Raw genomic sequence first — 25708 nt, 5'->3', positions numbered from 1 at the left:
ATCGAGGATATCTCTGTAATTTTGAGGCTAAAAATAATTACGGACCTTTTGACTACAAAACCCAGAAGGCATGTGCCTTACGTCATACGCAATCACGTTATTGTTATGGGCTCCTGGATTTAAAAGTGGAGTCGGAAGGTTTTCTGTGAGTATCTCGATTAGCGGTAGGAAAATATGCTTATTTTCTTAATAATGTTTCAGAGACAGCATTAGAAACAATAAAGTTAACTCTATTTACTGTTTTAGAGTCGGAAATTTTTTTTTCCTGGCTACACGAATAAAAACCCGAGAGAAAAAAAAATGTCGCAAATCACGGCTAACGTCTAACGTTAGCGGTATTAACTGTAAAACTTGGCCTTTATCAGTTGATGTGTCTCAACATGTTTGTGTGCTGTGCATTTTGTCTATGTTAGGAAATGCTTGCTCTGCCCAAAGCTTCTCTTTCAAGCTTCTGTTCCTAGCAGCCGGACAGCGATATGCTCTCTAGTTCCTAGCGGACCTGCAGATCAGTTTAATAGGCCCATTACTTTATCGACCTACAAACCGTGGCGTGGGCGAAACATAATATAGGGGGAACGACGTTGATTAACCTGTGTGCAACCCCTGTAATTATAATTAGCACTGTAGCAGTAATGAAATACCTGAAATTGAATCCCGGATTCATCATTTTGTCATAAGGACATTTGTGGCATCTCCTGATCACATGTGGTCCCAGGTGCATAAAGGTTAATTGAATGTGTCGGACTTGTGATTCATGGACTGAAAAACAACAAAAAAAAAAAGATAATTGCACGTTTTTCGTCTTTTTCCAGAAATTAAAGTGACTTATACCTCAGAGAATTGAGGAAATATTCTCATATCTACTGCTTTACTATGAGAGAATATCCATCTTCCTTCTCGTGAATTATTAACAATAATTAGCGTAGGAAAATGTAATAAAAAATTTTTTTATTTGTCTCTCCATCCATCCATCCATTTTCTGCCACTTTTCTGGGTCTGAGTCCCATTGACAGGATTCGAAGAGAAGCCCAAACCCCTCTCTCTGCCCACTTCATCCGGCATGTATAGGGGGACACCAGAGTGTTTGTGTGCTGGGGCCTCCTCCTGGTGAACATGACCTAACACCTCAGTTAGGAGGCATCCTTGTCAGATGCCCAAATCCACTCATCTGGCCTTTTTGATGTTGATGATCATCCCCTTAGAATTTTTTTTATCTATAAAGTAGCCAGAAATGTTAGAAAAATGCACAAACTTCAGCTAAGTCAGGTAATAAGACTTTTTATTTTAACTGCATGTGAACCAGTTGTGTTTACGTTTGTAGTCATTCCCAACAGGCCTGTTTGGAAAACTCCTGCTCTCTTTGTAATCTGAAAATGAGCTAATACGCTGTCATATCGTGACATCCCATGTTACATTTTCCTGTGAAGCAGCTGATCGCTGTAACTAAAAACGTGCAAATGCACAGGGCTGCTGTAATTTAATCCCCCTCAAAGTGTAAGCTCTTAACGCAGCTGATACCTCGCCTACCAGGAATAACACGTGTCTAAGGTTGTGTCATTGTGGTCTAGTGGTTTTTGATGTAGCTTTAACCTATGTCAGGGCAGAAAGCTTCGTGTCAGATGATGCTCCTCGTGGATCAATAATCAGTTAAGCGACAATAATAATAAATATTTGAATTTGACAACTTCCCTTTTTGAATTCTCTTTCTAGTTCGAATGAGACATGAACTGGGACAATCAGCTGAGCTCTATTCTGTCTGTAGCAGATGGCAGTGTTGCAAAGATGAGGGTGAGTACATTTAAATACTTCTATTTGTACGTGTTGATTCATACTGAGGCAGGTTTTTTTTCTGCATCACTCTGAACAGTACTTCTGTGAAGCCAAAACAAAGTTCACATCACACAACGTTCATCAATCGCTGACAATAAAAAAAAAAAAAAAAAAAAAAGGCTGGGTGTTGATATTTACATAAATAAAGGTGCATATTAAAGCACAGTAGCATCTGCAAAACTTGTTAAAAACGTCATTTTATTTTATATATTTCACATGCTTGTCTGCACCCTGTTGTTTGATAAGCTCTGGCATTGACCACAGGAGAACCTTCTCTGATCCCTTGTGATCAGTTCCCATAGCGATCTGTAGATGGCAGCAGTGCTCTATTAAAGTGATTTAAATTAAGATAGCGTAGATAGAAGACTTTGGGAAGTACTCTTTGAATGTAAAAAAAACAAAGCAAAACTTCTGTCTCTAACAGGAGAGGTTGACGCCAACGGGGAAATTCTTCAAAGGAGGCGAAGGTGAGCGTAGCATTTTAAATTTCTCAATATGACTAGAAGGGGAAATTACCCTTAACTTGTCATTGTTTATGTTAAGTTGACTTCCTTTCTTTCAGAGTTAACTAAATACTGTAGGCGCAACAGTTGTTTGAACCATCTAAGTGATTTCCACTCTTCCTTTTCAGATTTGTTTCCAGTGCGCGAGAGAGGTTGTGATTCAGATTCAGACCCCCCTGCTCTTCCTCCTCGAGCACCACTTCTCCGACAGACTTCCCCAACTTTCAGTCCTGGTGTGCAGTGGGCAGACTTGGCTTCTGTCCAGTCACAGCTCCAGATACAGAGCAAGGTGTGTTTATTTGTTTAACACTGAGAACTAAATAGCAATATATTTATGGTATTTAACAGATTGTTTGATTTGAGCAGTGACTCATTTTCTCTTCCCAAAATCTTTTAAAGGCGATTGATTCCCTCACCCAGAGGCTCCATGATTTGGAAAGGGAGAAGCACTCTCAGCAATGTCACATTCAGGTGCTTCAAGGTAACCGTTACTGTGTCATATTACTTTTCTCATAAACACATCTCACTCCACTTTGTCAACTACAAGAAATTAGAGATGGCACGATACCACTTTTTTATGTCCGATACCGATATCATAAATTTGGATATCGGCCGATACCGATATGGCTAAACTTTGCTAGATCCGCCCCTGCACAGTTACCAGCCGTCAGCTACGTAGAAAAGGATCCTGGTGTAGAAAGTAATATTAAATAAATTCTAACAACAGATTATCAAGCTTAAACGTGCTGCTGTTGTTCAGCAGCTGGTTTCCTCTTTCTGGCGCAAAGTGGGCAATAAACAAACAAGAGAGACGGACTCGCGACAGAAAAGCCGATCAGCTGATCATTAATCAGTTTCACGATTGAAGTAGCAGCAGGAGAGGGAGGGAGAGAGAAGAGGCAGTCGCTCCATATATCGGTTGTTAAGCTTAACGCTGGAATGCTTTACAAACATTCAGAGATGAACTTACACACTTGCTTTACTTCTCTCTGAAATGCCGGTTTGGTAGCGAGGCTCCAAACCAGACCGCCGACAGGTCCCACACGCCATAGCCGCTCTGTCACATGATGCATTCTGCTCCGACGTGCTACGGTTATGAGCCGAGTTACGCCATGTCGCAAGTTTTGTGAGGTGATTTTTGATATTTAATGGATCGGATTACATTTTTTATTTCTCTCCGATATCCGATCCAGTAATTTAGGTCAGTATTGGACCGATACGTAATATCGGATCGGTCCATCTCTACAAGAAATGAACTGTTACCAGATTCAGAAGTGTTGAGAGTCATCATCCAAACTGAGGTGTCAGGTCACAAACAATGCGCCCAAAGCATGTAGCATTTTAATGTAAATTAGTTGTTACCACATAGTTTCTGTGTTGCTCTTCTCCATTTTAGACATTACATGTGATGAGCTTCAGATTACTGTACAAACAATCCTTGAATTTTACCGTTTTTACCTATCCTAAGGCATTTATGTTCATATATCCACTGGATATATCCAGTTTAACAAACTGTGGTTGGCTCATTAATTAGTTATGTATCCACGAGGTGAAGGTAGAATCCACCTCACCTTCTCAAGCTTGTTTCTCAAAATCTGAGGTTGAAGAGTTTTAAACACTCTAGAAAAATAAGAAAAGATAAACCGCATGTTGCCACCAGGCTTGTCCAAAAGAAATAAGTCTAGTGTTACCCTGTTATCCAAACTATAAAGGCTCCAGTGCATGCTCGACTTATGGTGTCAGAAAGGGAAAGAGTAGCCTCTGCATTGTCTTCATGATATGGGAAGTGGGGGTAAATGATCTGTAGTTGTTGATCACGGTCAGCTGCCTTGAGCACTGGCACACGGTTGGAACTCTTCTGAACTAAGGTTGAAGATAGTGTGCAGAGGCGCTGCCATCTGAGATACAGTCTTTAAATAGCCTGGGACTTACCACAGCTGCTTTCCTAGAGTGCAGCCTCCTCCGCTCTGCTTTCACCTCATTCACTGTAAAGAACAGCTGAGGAGAAGCTGGTGTAGAAGATGCTGCAGCTGTAGTGTGCTTAGTGAGGATGGTGCTGGAGATGCTGGACCGGCAGAAGTGGCAGAGTGCCAAGTTCAAACCAGTTATAAAACAGGTTAAACTCGTATGCTATGTCCTAGGGGCTGGCTACTCTTCCTCTTGAAGCCAGTCATGGTGTTCATTCTCCCACACATATCTTTGATGTTGCTGCATGGTAGTTTCCCCTCCAGCTTCCTGTTATTGTCTCCCTTTACCTGTTAAAACGTCCTCTCAGGTTGTGCTTCCTTTTTGTGGTTTAGTAGGTACTTGATACTGCTAGCAGATGATTTGCAGCAAACAGTTCTTACTGGCACAGCAACATCCCTGCAGGTTTATGTAGTCAGTTCTCTTTTACATTCTCTATATGTACATATTGGAAAAAACAACAACACTCAGACGGTGTAGCTGAAGTCTAAGATTGTGACTCACACAGATTACTTTGTAGACATAATGACATTATTTGACATTTTGACCACATTTAATATGATGATCAGCTTCTGTAACATTATATAACTGACAGAAATTAGGAAAAGCATAATATGCTTTTCCTAAAAAACTTGGAGGTGCTTAAAGTTTTAGTTTACATTAAATACAGTTTGACCCACTTCCACTCTACTCTAACTTAGCTGTCTCAGGAGAGATGCAGAAAAAGTTAGACAATAGCTAAACACTTGCAGCTACAGGAAGCAAGTGGATTTACAGGAAAATATGGTCTCAATTTTGTGAGCCATCAGCACTTACAGCACCGCTTGAAAGAGATGAGTCCTAGCAAACTTTATTTGTTATTGGCCCGCCTCTATTTTCTCTACTCACTATCCACCCTTTCTCTCTACAGCCTGGGAAAACTGCTAAGTGTATTCAGCCTTAATGGATTCATTCATAATTAAAGATATTGATGAATTATTCTGGTTTGTGTGCAAGGGTAATGGAAGGAGCTGTAAAGTAGAAAAAAAATCAGCTGGTCCTAGATATCTATCTATCTTTTCCAGACGAGGTTCACAGGCTGCATGAGGAGTTGAGAGAGAGGGATAGACAAAGGGAGGAATGGAGGAGAGGACAAAGCCCAGGAGCAGAGAGAAGGATGGAGCAGTGGAGAAGGGAAGTTGGACGTGAACTGAACAGTCTAAGGGGACACATCACCCGAGCCACGTCGCTAGGCAACCTGGAGGAGAGGTGCATTAGGGGTGAAGCTGGGGGAGGTGACTGGAGACTGAAATGATGATAGGTCCAACCCTAAATTGACATTAAAATGTTTACATCTCTTAATAAGAGATGGCTATTACAGAGTTGTGTGAGTGTCATTTACTTTCTCTTTTTCCCAGTTTTAGCTCAAAGCTCCGCCGAGAGGAGCTGGAACAGCTGCGCAGAGAATTGGACCAACTAAAAACACGGCTAAGTGAGTCTCTCTCTCACACACACACACACACACACACACACACACACAGATTCCTTGCATTCATTCAGCGAGACTGCACATGTCCTTTTCCACTGTTGGTCTACAAAGGAAAAGCAAGAACCATCTTGCTTGGAACATCTGCTCTTTCTTTTACCCTTGACAGGGAGGCAGGAGGAGGACATGTTTCTCCAGCAGGCACAGGCCAGTGAGACCAGGAGACTGTATGAACACAGCTGCAAGGTACACATTGTAACTCACAGCCAGTGTTTTCTTGTGGGTTTGTGGTTTTGATTCTTTCAGATGCTTAATCTTTCTCTGTGTGATTTATTCAGACTCTGGAGGAGCTGACAGACAGCTACAGAATTCACAACACTGATCTGACAAAGACAGTCTTACAGTATTCTCACACACAGCAAGAGGTTCGCCAGATCAGGTATATGTGTAACCATGTATAGTCTGTGTGTATCTAGTTTTTTTTGTTTTTTTTTCTTGTCTTGTACTACATATGTTACTATAAATCACTTACACCAGATCAACTGTGTCAGAACTGAAGGATGAGGTCAGAAGTCTTGTTTTCCGAGGATGTGAACCAACATCACTTCTGCCTTCAGCCCACACATCGAGTAAGTGCCATCCTTTCTGTTTCTGTTGAACACAGATGCACAGCATAATAAACCATGTTTGGGGTTTTTTTGCTGTTTGATCTAGGGGCATCACCACTCCCACTCTCTCACAGCCATAAGAGAGTGGTTAAAGTTGAAGAGGCGGACTCTGACTCAGAAGACCTTAGCCTGACCCCGAGCCTGGCGGAGATCAGCTCAGATGATCTCTCGTGGCTGGAAGACCCTGGTAAGGGCCTAGTGCACCCAAAGTCACAGCAATACCACATGTGTGCATGATAGTATTCTTGCAAATCAACCTTTGGTGCAAATACAGCACAAAGACATGTTCTGACAGTTAAACCACCTGTCACATCAACATAAAACGTTGGAAAAGCAGAAAAGGAAAGCAGATGTGCACGACCTGATGGCGGTTTTAACAAGATGAGACTACGTAGTCATTCCCTCTCCCGCCACTCTCCCACACATCTGGCTCAACCGTCAGTCTTATTCAACCCAGTAGGTGTGACTCAGTGCAGAGAGTACACTACAGTCTTTGCCAATTTAGCTTACAGTGAAATAAGCCCTGTTCAGACATGACTCCGTTCCATTGATCTGACAGTATACCTAAATCATGTGATCTGTTGAAGTCAGAGCTGCAGTCTTACTGGTTTGGACCTTGTTTTGGTATAATTGTCAATACAAGTCTGAACTGCACACAGTCATATCAACAGATAATCACTGACAATGCACATCTTTGTGAGTTGCCCACCACACTGGCCTAAACACCAGGTTTTTTTTATGTAGCATGCATAATGCAGTTTTTGTCAGCAATTCTGTTTCTAATTCACAAATACATTTATATATGGTGTATTTTCCCCAAAGAGAAGTCTCCCCCCCCCCCCCCTCCCCCCCAAACACACACGCAGACACGCACAAAACTTCACAAATATGGTTGAACTATATATTTGCTAGGGGTGCAACGATATTCGTATCGATATTGAACCGTTCGATACAGTGCTTTCGGTTCGGTACGCATATATATCGAACAATACAACATTTGTAATTTATTTTATCAACTTTCCTTCTGACGATGCTGTCTGTGTTGAGCGCTCAGTGGATCTGCGTTCGACTACTCCGCCTAGGGTCGACAGTGCAGCCTAGGCGGAGTAGTCGAACGCAGATTCACTGAGTGCTCAACACAGACAGCATCATCAGAAGGAAGAGCGCAGGGCAAGCTAGCGAGACAGAAGTTAAGCTCTCCTTACAACATGGACCTCCCCCACCCTCATTCAGATCTGGCGTTTGGAATTATTTTGGTTTTCATGTGACGTATGACCCTGAAGGTAAGCGAGTCATGGACTAAAGTAAAACAGTATGTTGGATGTGCCATGCAATGCTCAATTACATGGGTGGGAACTAGTGTGTTAGCGCAGTTAGCTCGTTAACGTGTTGGCCGTCTAGCCCCATGCACAGGGCGATCGGCGGTAGCTCGTTAACGGAGATTTGCCGTGTTGTGGCGTTAAGGTCATTTCAACGAGATTAACCTGAAAGCACTAGTGGGAACACAACGAATATGACTGCACATTTACGCCGACATCATCCTAGTGCAAAGACAAGTGGAAGCAGAAAAAAAACAAGCAAGCATGCTACTAACTTTAGCCGAGTCATTTAGACAGCTGTTAGCACATGATTCTCCTTATGCTGCTGAGAATATAGCCCAGAAGAAGCGGATAGTATAGCTTTTATTTTGGAAAGAGACATTTCTCTGTAATAAACTCTCTTTTCCAAAGATGAGTGATTCCTCAATCAGATACAGGGCTCGCAATATCGCTAGCCCAACGTCCCGGGGCTAGCGATTTTTTTCAGTCGGGGTACCAAAATCTATCTCTGCCCTGCCATTCGGCCTATCGTAGGAAGGAAAAATATATGTCAATGCTTTTGCATTCTTTCGGAAATGTAGCTGGGTAATTATGTCTTTGGCATCGGTGAGCCACTGTCAATATGTGACATATTGAAATCGCGTTTGAATTTGCGCTTGTTTTTTTGCTTTCACTTTGCAATCACGCGAACTGTGTATAGAGAGCGACAGCACTGATCTGTGAGTGATGATAATTTGCGCACCAATTCCTCTGACATCGTCTTATTAATCGTTAGCTTACTATGCAAACATGACAAGTGAAATCTCCCGCAGCTTAAACATGTGAGAGGTTGATCGCGCAGAGAATCGCTGAGCTTATGTGAGTCCGTGTGTAAAAGCAGCAGGATATATATTTTAGTTCTGCTGAGCCAAATAAGACAGGTCAGGGTGAAGAAGTGACAGCCAAAGAAAAGCTTACCACAAAACGGAGAAGTTATGACAAATCAGACTATAAGGCAAAAAGAAAGTGCAGCTTTATGGTTTCATGGACAAAATAATTTCTGTGGCTGCAATATGACGAGCTAAATAACCAGGGCTGCACATAAGTGGTCCGCAGGTGCGCATTCGCTGTCAAAATAAAAAACACGCACTAGGGTTAGGGTTAAATTTAAAAACTGTAGGCCTACTTTTGAGTTAAAATATATATTTATAATTTTAATAAATGACAAATTAAAAAGGCATGAACATTTTTTTTGTATCGAAAAAATATCGAACCGTGACACCAAAGAACCGAACCGAACCGTGAATTTTGTGTATCGTTGCACCCCTAATATTTGCTTAATTTTTTTTGTATATATGGCAAATATTGCTTTGTTGCTGTGGTGTGTATGTCTGCTCTGAAGCGATAAGGGATATAACATAAATATAGCCTATACCTGAAAGACTTCGTAAATACACTTTAATAGGCAGCAATAAATAACCCCAATTCCAAAAAAATTGGGACATTGTGTGAAAATGTGGGGGAAAAACTGAATGCAATGATTTGCAAATCTCATAAACCCATGTGTTATTCACAGTAAAACTTGGAAAACATCAAATGGTTAAACTGAGAAAATGTAGCATTTTAAGAGGAAAAAAAAAGGGTCATTTTGAATTTGATGGCATCATTTCTCCTCTGCTTTTACCAACAGTCCATAAACATCTGGGAACTGAGGAGAGGAATGTTGCCTCGTTCTTGTCTGATAATAGTCCGGGCTCTTCTTTGTTGTATTTTTCATTTCATGATGCTCCAAACCTGTATATACCTTTGAGTATTGATGTTGCATAGTGCCAGTGGCATAGGCGGTAATGCACCAGTCAGAGATGCAACATGAGCGCTGATAACAAGCGAGATGGTCCTGGCATCCGTCCTTTCCCAAAAGAATTTCAAATTTGGATTTATGTGGCAATAGAATAATTTTCCATTTTGCCTACGTCCATTTTCCATGAGCTTTGGCCCAGAGAATAAGGTAGTGTTCCTAGATCATGTTCACATGATATGGTTTCTTCTCTTTGACCTGCTTTTATGGATGGCATGGGGAAGTTCATGACAGAATCATGGCCCATTTTAATTCAGTGCCAGCTGAGAGCCCATAGATCATGGACTTTCAATATTGATTTTCTGCCTTTTTCCATGCGCACAAAGATTTCTCCAGATTCTGTGAATCTGTTGATAATATTGTGTACTGTAGATGAGGCAGTCCTTGATATTTTACATTGAGGAATATTAAATTGTTTCATAATTTGTAGACAGTTTTTTTGTCGATCTTTACTCCTGAGAAACTGACCATCTAAGATGCTCTTTTATATGATAATGGTAAATGGCCTGTATTTGTATAGCACTTTTCTAGTCCCTAAGGACCCCAAAGCGCTTTACACAACCAGTCATCCACACATTCACACACTGGTGATGGCAAGCTACATTGTAGCCACAGCCACCCTGGGTCGCACTGACAGAGGTGAGGCTGCCGGACACTGGCGCCACCAGGCCCTCTGACCACCACCAGTAGGCAACAGGTGAAGTGTCTTGCCCAAGGACACAACGACCGAGGGCTCGAACCGGCAACCTTCCGATTACAAGGCGAACTCCCAACTCTTGAGCCACGATTGCCCCTAATATTACTGACCTGTTGCCAGTTAACCTAACTAGTTATAAAATTTACCTCTAATTTCTTTTTTTAGTCCATACACGCCATACATAGTGAGTGTAGCATGTCACTGTCAGGAGGCTGGTGTCCTTCTGTGTTCTTCCGTCTGGAGAAAAAACACTAAAGCTCTCATTTCCTCTCCAACGGTCTCTGCAAAGCCGGTCATTTCTCTGGGAAATTTAGTACTCTGTGTGCCTGTGTGAGCTCATGCACTGCTTGCCCTCAGACTTACTGTAACAGAGGGTTGACGTTCCCGGAAGAGATTACCATCACTGCTCTAAATGTTTCCCAGAGTGATTTGGGACCACGAAGCCAGGATAATTTGACAAGTGTATCTGCACACACTTGCACACGCACTCGTGCCAGTGCATAGTTGTTAAGGGAAAACATTTGAATCTTTTCCAACCCAATCCCAGATGGTACCACAGCAATGCGGTACTCGCGTACACAAAATTAACCGCTCTTCTTTGCTCCTTATGTCTGCCAGCTCTTCATCAGAAGCCCAGAGCACGTCTGAGTATTCAGTCCAGGCGGAGTGACTTTGCTGGTCCTGGATCAGATGTGGATGGTGATGACAACGATGATAATGATGGTGATGATGATCTTGAAGATGATGTGAATGCAGATTTGGGATCTGACCTAAGTCTTGATGAGCTTTGACCTTTATGTGTTGTGAGTTTTTTGGAAAAGGTAAAGGCTGAGGAAGCATTCAGCAAGAAAAAGACAGCAGACAGCGTTGTTGCTTCGTCATTGCCGAGCGTGATGAGAAATTAAATGTTGTGCATAAAATGTGAGATAAAACTTGATAAATTCAAGAATGAGTATTGACTGTACATAAAGGAAAGCGAGTAATTAGATCATTTTACCTATTGCTGTTACAGAGCTGCTTGGATATGAGTTGGGGTTTTTTCTGGGGGGAGCTTTATTTGAATGCAGTTTAACAGTTTTTGTGAGAGTGCCAGAAGTGTTGGACTAAGGATAGATCACTAAGTGTGACGCTATTTTAAATTTCTTTTTTCTTTTTTTAAACTGGTCTCGTTTGAATCGCCCACTCTCCTTCTCGTTTGTTTGTTTAAAGTACTCATCATCGAAGCATTTTTTTTCTCCACTCAGTCTATTTAGTGTTATCAGGTACAGTTTAGGATTGTAAAATCTTCTGTTCCCATATGCGCAGACTGATAGGATGCTGGGAACCACTTGAGGTGACAGTCAGTTGTTTAAATAGTTCTTTGTATGACCTTTGATATAAAACCTTTTTTCTCCCATTATTGTGGAGCTTTGTGTCAGTATAGAAGCACTTTTGTAAGGTGCATTATTTTTGCAGTGTGAGGCACTAAAAGAATACGTTTTAATTGTTGCCACACCCTCTGCCCGCATGTTGCGCGCTACTGGCAGAAAATTATGGGTCCTACTGGAGTTAAGGATAGAACTGCTGCAATTGGTCTGCTAAACCACAAAGTTTGGCTTTAGGCATGACAAAATTAAAAATAGTTATGTTTAGGTTTGTTATGATTACAGATTGTTGGGGTTAGGTGAAACTTTGATGTGGTTAAGGTTTGGGCTGGACTCGCATCTTTGCCCTTAGCGACAGTGGGATGCATAATGAGACATAACTAATCACTTGGATTTGAAGAGCACACCACTGGTTTGCAAGCTTAGAGCACCGTGATATACTCAGATTGAGTTAAGTTGGTATTTTATAACTGGGACTTGGATCATTTTATAGACAGCTCTTGCGTTTAAAGTTCTGGTGAATGTCATGACTCTGTATTAAAAGTAACTGTAAGTCTTCTCTGTGAAACTGTAATGGATTTTTAATGGATTTTTCGTCTTGCATAATGCACTCTTCAGTCCAGAAGGAATCTGATGAGGGATGGGATTTTGGTTCCTGGTAATGTAACTGAAGTGAGGTAGGAGTGAAGTGAGATAAAATAAATAGGAATCAAAAGCCATTACCATTATCAAGGCGCCGGTGCCCGTCAGTCTCCACTTCGATCTCCATATACCCACAACTCAGCAAGGCAGTTGAAGGTCCCTTTATTGCTACAGTGTCTGACATGAATCACACTGCGCCAGGCTACGTGTCAAGCTAAATATTTCAGCTTCCAGACACCCCCCATCAAGGATCCCAGACCACAGTGCAGAGCTGCAGGCAGCTGACAGCCAGGTTAGGTGTTCAGTGGGGTGCATGCATTCAGGCTTCAACAGTATTGACCACATACACATTGTCCACCTCACTAACAAGACAGATTGTCTTAGTAGTCTGTAGTGAGCAATACAATACCTTCTAAAAAACCAGAGCATAGCGTATTTTTCACAATCCACTGTAACACTATCTTTGTATAGCTGTTAATTTTGTTGTGTAAGCCATTTAATGAAGAAAAGACTCATCTATTTGTTATTGTGTCCACATAATGGCTGATGAATCCGACCCTTTTACTGCCATTTTATGGTGTTTGCCAAGTATTGTGTGGTTAGGCTGCAGTAAAGCAGAGGACTGATTCGTTTATTCAAGATGTGTAAAAGAAATGTTTTACGTTTTGTCTCCAAAAATAAAAGTCTGTTTTAAAAGAAGAGACTCGTTTTCTATTGTGATTTATTTGGTGCTGAAGTGAAAAGTTGGATCAACACAGCCAAAAATGCTAATTAGGGAAATGCAGGGGATGGTTTCAAAATATCTTTAATCATAAATCACCAACAATCCAATAATTCACATCTGGCAGCAAAGCCTCAGGAAAAGCATTCGGCATTCGTTTTTACAGAAACCGACAATACAGGACTTAAAAATGATGACTGACTTATACATTAGATCTTTTTAAATGGTTATAGCATAACCATTACTCTCACCAAATAAAGGAATGAGTTTGAGGATTGATGAGAATTAAAAGTGTAGAATTTATGCCAAAGACCACTGAATCTTTTATGGCCTGACACAAATTTTCTTTCATTTTCCTTTTCGGTGGCACAAATACTAAACTACAAACACAGGTGTAGCTCAAACTTATCAGCATGATTTAAACCAGAATTTAACTTGTATCAGTGGACAATGGGTTTTTTTTGGTTTTTTTTTTCTAAATAAAGAGTAGTTAAAATGTGTTTTGTGTCATTGTGGGCGATTCAATTGTCCTGTTTGTCACATTTCCACCCATTATATTTTTTCCCCCACGTGTTTTATATCCATATTCTTTTGCTTGATGCAGATCAGTAGTATCTACAATACACAGGAAAATGAAAAACATTGTGTGGAAAGGCCACTAACGCACATCAGTCTGTCATTGTATGAAAGAGTGCCTTACGGTGAACATGCCTGAGGCTTATCTTCAAACACAGACGACTCCTAGCAGCCACTTGGCCCTCAGAGCGTGTGTTTAAATGGTTACTGGGAATGCATACTTAATCTGGAAATTAGTTTTTGTGGAATATGAAAACAATATACATTAAAAGCTGTTTGTGTACTGTGTAAGGCACTCTCTCCTGGACTTAAAACACTGCACATATCAAAATCAGGCAAAAAAGCCAGCAAAACCATTAAGGTAACAAAAAAAAGAAGTTAAATAAAACCTCCCATGCCTCTTTAACACACTTGCACACACAAACGTTCACCCAGCTATGCTGCCTATGTACACAAAAACCTTATCTTTAATACACAGAAAATTCTTCTACTTATGTTTTTTAATCTCCACTCCTAAAAAAAGTAAAGTGCAACCTTGTTAACAATATAATCAGGTGGTTTGTGTTGTTTATTTCTTCTCTTTAGCTTGCTGGCCTTTATTTCTGCCAGACTTTAACTGGTAAAGCAACATTAAACCAGTGAGCCACAGTAGGAGAGGCTCAGTCGATGGCCATGTCAGATGATCTTCTGCTTTGAAACAACCTATTTTCAATTCTAGAGAAATCAAATATATTACACAACCCCAGCAACCTTAGATGGGCTGAATAATGTAAAGTTTACAGTAATGAACAAATGAATGAATGGATGGATGAAAAATTGGGAACACTTGTGATAACAGACAAATTTAGAAAAAAAATCCAAAAGGCAACATCATGGATATTTTCTTCATTGTCCATTGCAGTTTCAATCGGATCCTTTTGCCAATGATCTGGGTAACTTAAAGCAATCCAGAAATGTGCTTACACCTACCCAGGATTCTTTCTGTTTGGTGCAGATTAAGGAAGAGAGACCAACTTCACCAACCACAGTGGCCTGATTCTGGAATCTGCGAGGGTATTTGGACATCAAACATCCTATTGTGCCTTCATCAGTAGCTGTACATGGACAAAGGTGTGTCCTCCATATCATCCTATAAGAAAAAGAACGATGTAAATGCTTACACCTATGTTTACACAGTCATACTCACACTTTTGCCTTCAGGAATCCCTTGATTTTAAGGCAGCAAATTATAACATTTTAATAGCTTTATTATTGGCTCATATTATTAACACTCCTGTCTGAGGGACTATTGGACTTTGGAAGCCACTAAAGCATTCATGAATCCTTCAGGAAGATGCAAGATAAACTGCTAAAAGGGTGTTATGGGCAGCAGAAGGAGGAGACCTAAGCCCTCGGGTGGGCTGGGGCTGTATACATGCACATAGGCTTAAATCATGGCAGGCTAAAAGTATCAGGGGCAACAGAGACAGGAGGAACAAAGGTGAAGACTGTGCAAAGAAGCCCAAGAGGCCGAATATTGTAGAAGGGTGGAAGATGCACGCCATTGCAGCTCACACTGAGAGACACTGCCAAGTGTCTGGGATTGTGCACAGGAACATCTGTGCCCAGAATGTCCAATGAGGCACATCCCAAAGCGGTTGAGAGCAGGAGAGCAAATGTTCTGTAAGACTTCCAAGTTCTAGACAGACAAGCTGATACTGGCTAACCAGCCAGATATAGTGGTAGTTAACAAGGAACAAAAGATGCCAGTAATCGCAGCAGCAACATCGGAAAGAATGAGCATGAGAAGAATGGAAAATGGAAAAGCCCTGTGGAGGGTAAAGTCCAAAATGGTCCCAGTAGTAATAGCAGCATTAGGGGCTGTAACCACCAAACTCAAAGAGTGGCTACATGAGATTCAAGGCACAACGTGTGGTTTCAGAGACGTAAAGGCCTAGAAATAACCCTCAAACTCCCAGGCCTATATTAGAAGCCTGAGGAAACGCTGTGAGTTTTAACTATATTAGGAAGAGCAGCAGCAGAAGTACATCTCCAGTCAGGCCAAATGAAAACTGTAACTAAGAGTGCATAACACATCTGTGCTTAACAACATCTGACAGGCTGAATATTTTCCAGTGTTGCTTGGATATGATGGGTGAGCTCACCATAGGTAGGTCCTGCAGCCTGCGGAACTCCGGCCCGTTGCCTCTTCGGCGCAGTTTGAGGAAGAGGAGCAGAGTGATGATGATAGCAGCAATGATGAAGGCTGATACCAGACCAGCCAGGAGGGGGTCTAATCCAGGAGAGTTGTGGGCTGTCCCTAGACAAGAAACACCAGAGACACATCAGCTGGGGCCATTTTTCTATTACCACACTGTATGCTGAGTAAACATGCTGGCAATGCAGCGTTTAGGGAGGATTTGACTTTGAAGTTCTGGTTAGAACTATATATAGACACTCCATGAGCCTGCTGAGTGTTCATCATCAAGCTCAGGACAGAAGTGTCAAACAGGATGTTTAAACTTGCCAGAACGATACTTAAGGTGAACAAGTAAAATCAGCAAGTCATTTTATTATTAAGGTATCATTTTAAGACCTTTTCAAACTTAACTAGAGCAGTGTATACAGCACATGAAGTATGTTACCATTTTATCCCAGGTTATTGTTTAATTTCAAAGACTAGCCTGACGTTTTCTTGGTTGTTTCTTTCCGCTAAGTATTTCTGGGCAGGAGGATTTCAGATCTGCGTTTCTGGCATCTCTGTATATGAATGTTGCTATGGAAGACTGTTTTGTAAACTTAGCTGTTTTTTTTTAATATCCTTTGGTCAAAAGTAACAACAACCACAGAGTCATGAATGCTTGCTGCTCCTCTGGCTTATGGAAAGAGGCAATGTGCCAAGCACCTAATAAAACCACACAGAGTGAGACAAGCAGAGAGAATTTTACACTTAAACTGCAGTCAAACAGCCTTGACAACTGAGATGAGTTAATCAGTTATTCATTTCTTTGCACCTATAGTCTGGTAAAAGTACTTTCAACGTGTTCAAATGAATGGTTTCTAAACCCTGTGTGGACTGTATGGACACAGAGAGAGCAACTGTTCATATATAAATCATTTAGTAAATAGAGCGACGGAGACAGACAAAAAGGAGAAAAACAGAAATCTTGAGGCTAGAGTCCCATGACTGCCTCTGTCCCTTTCTCAAACAAACCCATGATTGTGGAGTGCTTGGTGGTGACAGTGCTTGTAGAAGATGTAAACGGGGGGGGGGGGGGGGGGGGGGTTGCGTGGTGTGTGTTTGTGTCTCTGTGTGTACAGCCAAAGACTGGCTTGTGCTGGAAACAAAGAACAGCATCTCCTTTGTTGTTAAGCCAATTCACTTCTGGCTCTGTCAATATCCTGGAAGTGAACAGTCAAGAACAAATTCATATACCAGCACAGAAGGTATTATGCACTTACCGTCCCCGTCCACGTTGAGCTCTGATGGGTTGTTGGTGTGGGAGCTGGTCTGGATGCTAGGCTGGGTGGACTGTCTGTTGGACTGTGAAGTGTTTGACGTTGGCTGGGAAGTGGAGGCCTTTTGGACGGAGGCGGTGCTGGAATTTGTGTTGGACTTGGTGGTGGTGGCGTTAGTGATAGATTCAGGCTTTGTTGGTTCCGATGCTGGGGCAGAAGTAGCAGGGGGTGCTTTGGTCTCATGGTGTGATGCGTTTTGATTTAATGAGGGAGTCGGGGTGACCGGTGCACCTGCAGAAGTGTGCAGTACGTGTGTGGTGCCGATATTAATGGGAACAGCTGTGGTGGGGCTGCTCTGAGAAGGGGAAAGTGTCGTATTTGTGATGTTTTCATTTTTTGCTAATGTGGTCTTAATGGCGTGGTCGGTTACTATGGAAAGAGAGAGAGAGAGACAATGTTATTGTCAAAATGATGTAGTACTATCAGGTAAAAAAATCAAGTCATGCCTTTAGTTTCCTGTGTTTACATTTCTGCCAGCACACCCAATTTAATTTGACCTATTTTACTTTGTAAAATTTAAAAAAAGCAGTGAATCTAGCCTTTATTTATAATAATATTGATTATTTAAAATTACAGAAAATAATCTAAACAGTAACTATTACTATCAATTCACACAGGAAGTGGTTTTATTTATTTTTACGATAAACGGTGAAGAGTTCCAGGTGGTCTAAACATAGAAGATAAGATCAGTTTTTCCAAGCTCAGTATGGACTTAAAAGGCTTGCAGTGATAGCCAAAGAACTAAACCAGTCTCTAGAACCAGTGTGCAAAACAACAGCTTGCCAATAAGAGCCTTACAGTATATAACAACATATGCCTATAATACCTTTTACACAAATAAAATTTATTCATATAAAATCCATATAAACCTGAGGATAAACTTCATCCAAGGGCTTAAGGGTGGAGACAGAGATATGCAGATAAATCCTCTTACTGTAATCCATAATGGTGAAGCATATGGTTTCAATCAGAAAATTAGATCTACTTCTGTTAAAGAAGCAGATCTAATATCTTAACAAGACTGAATGATATTTGAATGTAAGCAAAACACCGGAGATAAATGAATTTGTTTCACATTACTGTAAAGTTGTATTTTTTAAAAATGTTTTGTTTTTTTTTACTGTATTTTCTTTCGAAGAAAAAAAGATTAGAGGACCAGGATTAAGGTCATTTCTTCTGAAAACAGATGGTTCAATTGACTTTCAGCTACTCTGACACCTTTTCGATAGACTGCCATGAAATCCGTTCAGGTATTCATGGTTTTTTCAGAAGCTGTCTCCTGAAACCTTTAGTGACCGCTTGAGGCTGATGAAATGAAATGATCGTGGCTGGTGAAATCTCTTGAGAACTGTGGAATTAAATTTTGTACAGGATAAAATATAATTACTCTGATGATTGTTTAACTTTTATGTGGTGCCATCATCACATATCTGCTAATGTAATGCGGTTCTCATCAGCCTCGGCTGTACTTCTGTGCTGAAAGCATTTTTAATTTAACGTTTACCATAAATCACTCTAAACAAGACTTGCTTTCTATTATATGAAGCAAATGTTATCTATTATACATGCTAAATATCAGTGAATTAATTTACCTTATCACCTTTCAAAGTTATTTCCAATAGAATATTTTTTTCTTAAAATATAACTAAATATACACATGCAAAAGGAAAATGTATTTTCCTTTTCTGTATGCTGCTTTTTTAAAGCTAAAAGTGCTCGGTAAAAGTGATATTTAAAGACAGAAGACTTCATACTTCTGGGTCTATAATAACTAAAACTGGCACCCAAAAGCTTCATGGAGAAACCTTATGATTACTTAAAAAGTGTGGATTTTAAGCTATTTGTAAGATCATATTGTGGCACGTTATATGGAGAAAAGTGCTGAGCAGATGTCTTCTGTCCCACTGTCACAGGTGGACAAAATCAGGCACCTAGCCATGCAGTTTGCTTTTACAAACATTTGTTAAAGAATGAGTTGTTTTAAAGAGCTTTCTGATTTTGAGTGTGGCATTGTAATAGGATGCCACTGTTACAGCTACTCAGTTTGCGAAATGTCTTGCAAAAAGGAAGTGTTTGTACTAGGATTCCACTGTTACAGCTAGTCAGTCTACGAAATGTCTTGCAAAAAGGAAGTGTTTAAGAACTACAACAAGGTGAGAGACCATGTAAATTTACAAAGTGGGATCAAAAAGTGCCGAGGAGCACGGGCATAGAAGTCAGCAGCGCTCTGCTGACTCAGTAGTTCCAGACCTCCTCTGACATTAACATCAGCACAAAAACTGTGCACCAGGAGCTTCATGGCAAGCTACTGTAGGTGGAATAAGAAGGTGGCCTGCGCTATAGGAGCAGATAAGGCCAGTAAGTGCTTTTGAAACTAAAAGGACTTCAATTCCGTTTTAATGGTAGATTATGTAAAACAGCAATTATCTGATCTGCTTTTCTTCAAACTCTGGCAGCAACATCCTGGATAACATGCAGTTTTGTAATTGCTGCGTTCAGTAGGTCAGTATATACTTTAAACAGGAGTAAGAAACAAAAGCTGGAACAATATTTGGGTAAGGAAATTCCAAAAAGTTGATTCTGTTCATCTGGACGTAGCGTTTTCAGTGGGAGAAACATTTCTTCACTCATCCAAGTGACTTCTTCAGTCTCCAACACTAGCTTTAGGCAGTACCTGCCAAAGTGGGTTAAAATGTCTTGATGCGTGCTCAATTAAGAAGCCACTTGGACAAGTGACGAATTCTTTCTCCCGCTGAAGATGAACAGAATCAACTTTCTGGGAAAACCTTGAACAAGCTTTTCAGCTTCAGCTGTGTTTCACGAATGGTAAACAGCAATTTTGTCCAAGAATAATTATTAGCTATTAAATAGATATCAGAATCAAATGTGTCACTTAAGTTTTTTCCCTTCTGATTACGTCTGTGCGGCTAAGATAAGATAAGATAACCTTTATTAGTCCCACACGTGGGAAATTTGTTTTGTCACAGCAGGAAGTGGACAGTGCAAAAGTTATGAGGCAAAAATTAGAATACAATAAGAATAAATACAGTACACAACTGTACAGAATAGAATAAAATAAAATACTATATGCAGAGATACTGACTCATGTAAATGAAAATAATTGCTATTTTTTACAAAAAGTAATTGCGTATTAATAAAAGGTACTCAGCCTACAGATTTACTGATTAGAAGTCTTATGTGTGGACTGTGTGTGTGTGTGTGTGTGTGTGTGTGTGTGTGTGTGTGTGTGTGTGTGTGTGTGTGTGTGTGTGTGAGAAAGGCAAAGAAAGAGCTATCCATGTCTGTCTTGGGGGAGAGGATTTCACTTCTCTTTCTCACCCCCATGTGAAAAGTCGCACAGCATTTAATCACTTCTCACCTCAGTGGCATCTGAATCACCTCTTTCTCAGCTCTTCTCCAACTATATTTTGCCTTTATTCTCCAATTCCTATACAGTTAAGCTAGTCACAGCTTCTTTGCACTGCTCTTCTTCACTGTTTTGCATCATCTTTGCATTTAGTGGCGTTTCCTGTTCTGTACTCTGTTTCTTTAAAGTCTTAACTGAGCTCTCTGTCCCTTCCTGTGTTGTGTTTGTGGAATTACAGTCAACACTTAAACCCTGTCACTAGCCCTGTGGCCCACTTCTGGACGTGGAAAACGGTGATAAGGACTCTGTTAAATATAGCTCCTCAACTCTGAGCCACCTGCTGTTGTGCTTCCTATAAATTCTTCTGAAGTCTAACAAAACTTCCTGTAATGGCAAACGTCAAACAGACAGAAACAATAACCACAACAGCGCATCAGTTTGTTGCAAGTTTGCAATATTAGGCCACTTCCTAAACACTTTAGCCTACCATCATGTTTTGTAAGTGAGCGCAGGAGTAAGAGTTTGGAGGTGCATGCTTACCATTATCTTTCCCTGGTTCGGCTATGATGGTGATCCTTGTATTTTCTGTAGTTGTGCTACTGCTCACATTGACTGTGCCATTGGAACTTGTGTTTGTCGCTGGGCTGCTCCCTGAATGATTGGCAGCATCCGGGCTCAAACTAGACTCATGGTCCAGAACTGGAGTCCCTGTAGTTTGAACAGTACTAGGAGTAGTTTTTGAAGAAGGGGTAGGAGTATGCTCATCAGCTGAAGAAGTAAGGACAGAAGCAAATGTGTCATCTTATTAATATCCTTAAAGTCACAAATTATTTGTTCATTATTCCAAATACATATGTAGCAACAGGTAGTGTTCACACCCCAAAACCATTGTAACAACTCAGGGTCAACACAGGCTAATGTTTAAACAACCGAACAATGGATACTGAAATTAAAACATGCACACATACAGCTGTGCAAACATTTTAAGCAACAACAGTAAGGTATTAACAAGTGATAATGGCATGAATACATTTTTGAATAAATGACATTATTATTCATTCATTTATTGAATAAGTGTGCACGTCTTCTCACTTCTTTTCAATATGTAAACTAAATCAAAAAAATGGAGCAATGTTGGAGTGTATTTCGCTTAATTTTTTACAGTATTAATTCTCTTTTTTCGTAAATAACTTTCTTTATATTGTTTACACGATCGAAATATAAACTGAAAACAAACAAAGTTTCCGCATGACCCCAGTTGTTGGCTTTTGACAGGGAGGTTTTTCAGCTTTCACAACGTCTGCTTACTTGAGATCAGAGATTTGCGGGGGTTGCAACATCCGCTCCAAAACTATTTGTTCATCTCGTTGCAGCAGGTTGCACTTTAAAAATCTTATTATATGTCTGGGATAAAACCCATCAGATGCCCTCTCGTGTTACTGCTGGAATCCAAAAGTCTAAAGAGCCCCAAACGTTTGCATAGTGCTTTATATGTAAATGTATCTGTCCTGAGTAAAGCCTCAAAATCATCACAACAATTATCGAACAGCTTCCCTGGATCAAACAAGGTTTTAGTGTCTGGCTAAAGAATTTGGAAAGAGAATCATCCAGGTAAGGAAATCCCAAAAAGTTGATTCTGTTCATCTGGATGTAGCATTTTCAGTCTCAGTGAGAATGAAAAAGTCATTTGGATGAGTGACGAAACGTTTCTCCCACCGAAAACGCTACATCCAGACGAACAGAGTCGACTTTTTAGGATATCAAGTTGTATTTGTTTTGCAAGTCCAGAGTTTCTTTTGCATCAGGAGCCATAAATTCCCAACCATTTTTCGCATGTGACCTTTTAAAGTAAATCAAAGTAAACCTACTTGTGACCTGTAGAGATGTGATTAGCTTAGCCAGTGTGTGATGTTCCCTTTTGGGAGACATCTTTAGAAGGCTGATATGACAAACCATCCATAATAAAAGTATATCTATTTTTAAAAAGTGTTTTACCAACTCAAGTTTAACCTTGCATCCTTTTATGAACTCTAACCTATAGGTCGTGAATTGCTAACTAAAGTGCACAGTAACAATGCCACACGAAAAAAAAAAAAAATAGACACAGTTTGACTGCCACTTTCAACTACAAGCCATATAAGTTGTGTGAACTAATGAAGACCTTCAGTCTTTTGCACTCTCTTTTCCCCCTCTGTGCTGACACATTTATCTCTACTGTACAAGGCTCCATTTCAGTTTCTCCCCTCCTTTGATGAAGACCAGAGCACTAATGTAATGTAAAGTCATTACCGTTCCATAACACACTGCCCTGATACCTTTCATTACTGCCATAATCAGTCACACAGCTCATCAGTAAACACAGTGAAAGCAAGGCAGTGAGACACAGACAGACCCAGAGAAAGAGAGAGTTGTGTGAACTAAATGATACCAAAACAGACACACTCATAAATAGACAGAGGTGCTTGGCTGTATAATACTGGCCTTGTTCCCTCACTTTAGCTCCATTAGCGAGCTTCCTAGGTCTCGTCTAGTAGGCTATGTCTGTTTTTGTACATGGATTTGTGTGCAGGGTAAAAATCATGAAGAGAGTCACTGTTTCCACCATTGCACACGCCCCTTTTTAGATATTACAAGGGCTTACTCACAATCTTTCAGGCCAATGCAGCATGTACCTGGGGAGATAGCTTTTGCCCATTTGTTGACCCTGCCAGCGAGAGAAACAGCCAAAAGTTTCTCTGTGAACAGATGTCTGCTGCTGCAGCACTGCTAGAAAAATATACTGCGATACAGTCTGTCTGAGACACATCATAAGCTCTGTTTTCTCAGCAAGTGGTTCTGGTGACATTTGAGCCAATACTGCTGAAGTGAGCTTTTTATTAAGTGAAACTGAAAGAGCTAAAAACAAACAGCTATGCACATGCTGCACTCAAACTGCCTACCATGTTTTTGGCTCTCGTTCTCATTCAATAGACCACATGTGAGAGCCTAAACTAACTATAGGTGTTCTGTTATTTTTTATGATAGCGAACTTTACTGGAGCATGCATGTTACACACCGCAGGCAAAAACTTCTGTCCTAAACTAATTTGCACCATAAAAAACCCTCCCAGTAAAACTTAATAATTATCCAGCTCAGGGAATTTATTAGAATTAAAAATTAAGCTCAATGAAATGAAACATAGGGATTTCTTGTAAATGGAAGCTATTAAAAACAGCCTTTTTGAAACCAGGCACCGAGAGAGCTTCAACTTATATCACAGTTCTGCTTCATAAGATGCTCTATCTGTAGTTCTTTTCCTGAGTAAATATGACACCATAGAAATGAAACTTAAACCCAGCTCTGTTATACCGTGTGCATATTATTGCATAGGTATGCTGGCTGAAGCATGATGTCAGTTACTGAAAATATTCTTACTTCTGATCTAATTTTAAATAGTCTGTCTATGTTACTCTTATGGATTTAAAACTTGTGTTTTCCACAGGAGAAAAGATCTGATTGATTGGTTACAAAAGAAGGCTATATGAGTGCAGCATTGCTCATATTCTTTGCTTCTTTGCTATGAAAACTCACAGGGCTTTTTTTTTATGGTGAATGCTAATAACCTGCCATCATCCCCTTCATTGTGTTTAATGCATACAGTACAAACTGAACCTGTTACCACTGAACCGCTTAAAATCTCTTCATAAAGTCTGCATAGTGTACTGCAGAGGCGAGCCAATTAGTAGGAACCCAGTAAAATGACAGTGTGCTGCTGCACATACGGTAATTAGAGGTGTCATTTATCACAATGTACTTTTCCTGCTAATTTACAGCCAATAAATGTTCTCCAGTGGAGCCGTGCTGTTTCCTATTCATTTGAATTTCAGCTCGAGGAGCTGAAGGGACAGTTCAGCCCAATAAAATCTTTTCAAATGTCAACAGTCTCATTGTCCTTTTATGTGAGAGGTGGTGATGGAAGAAAGAAAAGAGAAGGCCGGAGGAAGAGAGAAAAGGTAGGAGGGGGCAAAAAAACAGAAGGTGGGTTAAGAGTGAAAGACAGGATGTGTGAGAGGTGAGTTAATGTAATGCAAGCAGAAAGAGGAAGAAGGGGAGAGGGAGCAAGGGAGGAAGTGATGTGCGAGATAAAATGTGGCTTGCTTGAACAAAAAGTAGAGGCGAAGATGTGGAGTAGAATTTTTAAAATAAATCTGCTCAGTGTAAAAGCGAGTTCTTTGTTGCGTAAAATGAAAACAAAACAACAACACTGACTTCATCATTTAAACCCAGATGAGTTTTGTCATTTTAAAGCCGGACAGACATGACTAATAATGCCACTAATCCCCACTCTAACAACATCACAAGTGTCAGCAGGTGAGTTTGGCGTGAAAGACTATGTTTACTTTTTAGGCGCTGTAAGCATAAAGTTCGGGCATGTAGCATACAGAAATAAACTGCCCCCTACCGTGTACAGCGGATCCCAAGTAAATCGCTAGAAGCGCGCAAAGGGCAATCCAGAGTTTGGTCTCCATCATCTGTGTCCTGTGGCGACGCAGTAATAAAATCACTACACAAGCGTGGTTTCCTCTCCTCTTCTTCGCCCAGGACTCGCTTTTGTCCACAGTCGGACTGCAGACTTTCACAAAACAGTTTAAAAACCCGAGGCCGCTTTAGTGTCCTAACCGCGGCGGAGAAACAGTAGCTCTAACAGTGTGTGCGTGGCTGGAGGGACAAAGTTGAGGGAGGAGTGTGTGGTGTGTTCTCTCTCTCTCTCTCTCTCTCTCCAGAACCAGTGCCACGTGTTCTTGGTTCAAAATAGTCAGCGAGTCTGTGACGCACAGGCGCACAAGGCAACGACGACGCAAACACGAGCCACACAAATCACAAATGTATTAAAGATCTGTTACATTGCTATTTATAGTTAATATTTAAGCTCCATATTACTCACTTCAACGAACTTTAACGTTGTTTTTCTTCTGTCCTGTTTTTTCCTCTCCATTCATACCTAATTTAAAAATAACGTTAACAAATAAATTACTTCCTCAAATGCCTGTGATGCATTAGTAATATTGCACTGGCTATATAATATGTATTACTCCAGTTTTTTCCTCTCTTTTTTAAATAATAGGTTTTCGTAATGTTTGACTTATTGACGCCTTTAAATCTGCAACAAATCAATGTTTAAACTGGGACTATGTTAAATCATTGTCTCACTAAGGATTCAGCTATGCAACATTTTAAAAAAGCTTCACTCGTTCTTTTGGGTTTATAACTTTATGC

General features: G+C 40.5%; 2 protein-coding genes across 3 annotated transcripts; one reads left to right on the top strand and one right to left on the bottom strand.

Moving 5' to 3' along the window:
* The first annotated feature begins 63 nt into the window (after positions 1-63).
* LOC146680156 (uncharacterized) lies at positions 64-11141 on the top strand. 2 transcript variants are annotated; one of them, XM_085447418.1, is made up of 12 exons: positions 64-145; positions 1711-1788; positions 2255-2297; positions 2462-2622; positions 2733-2814; positions 5363-5546; positions 5696-5769; positions 5933-6009; positions 6102-6202; positions 6301-6392; positions 6478-6618; positions 10903-11141. In XM_085447418.1, the coding sequence occupies exons 2-12, from the start codon at positions 1723-1725 to the stop codon at positions 11073-11075; spliced, it is 1194 nt and encodes a 397-aa protein (XP_085303544.1). In that variant the 5' UTR covers positions 64-145; positions 1711-1722; the 3' UTR covers positions 11076-11141. The 2 variants fall into 2 exon arrangements, with proteins under 2 accessions (XP_085303544.1, XP_085303545.1); XM_085447419.1 differs by having other exon boundaries at positions 98-164.
* A 1936-nt stretch (positions 11142-13077) lies between these two features.
* LOC146680155 (uncharacterized) lies at positions 13078-25188 on the bottom strand. The gene is made up of 5 exons (XM_085447420.1): positions 24894-25188; positions 20993-21220; positions 17029-17454; positions 15732-15886; positions 13078-14716 (listed from the first exon to the last, which is right to left on the bottom strand). The coding sequence occupies exons 1-5, from the start codon at positions 24961-24963 to the stop codon at positions 14675-14677; spliced, it is 921 nt and encodes a 306-aa protein (XP_085303546.1). The 5' UTR covers positions 24964-25188; the 3' UTR covers positions 13078-14674.
* Between the last annotated feature and the right edge of the window lie 520 nt (positions 25189-25708).

This window comes from Copadichromis virginalis, linkage group LG23, assembly GCF_057382275.1.
Source record: "Copadichromis virginalis isolate Kocher_CV1m ecotype Utaka linkage group LG23, C_Virginalis_male_GT1.1, whole genome shotgun sequence".
Classification (NCBI taxonomy): Eukaryota; Metazoa; Chordata; class Actinopteri; order Cichliformes; family Cichlidae; genus Copadichromis; species Copadichromis virginalis.
Note: the sequence above shows the minus strand (reverse complement) of the source record. Positions and strands in the feature narration are given on the sequence as shown.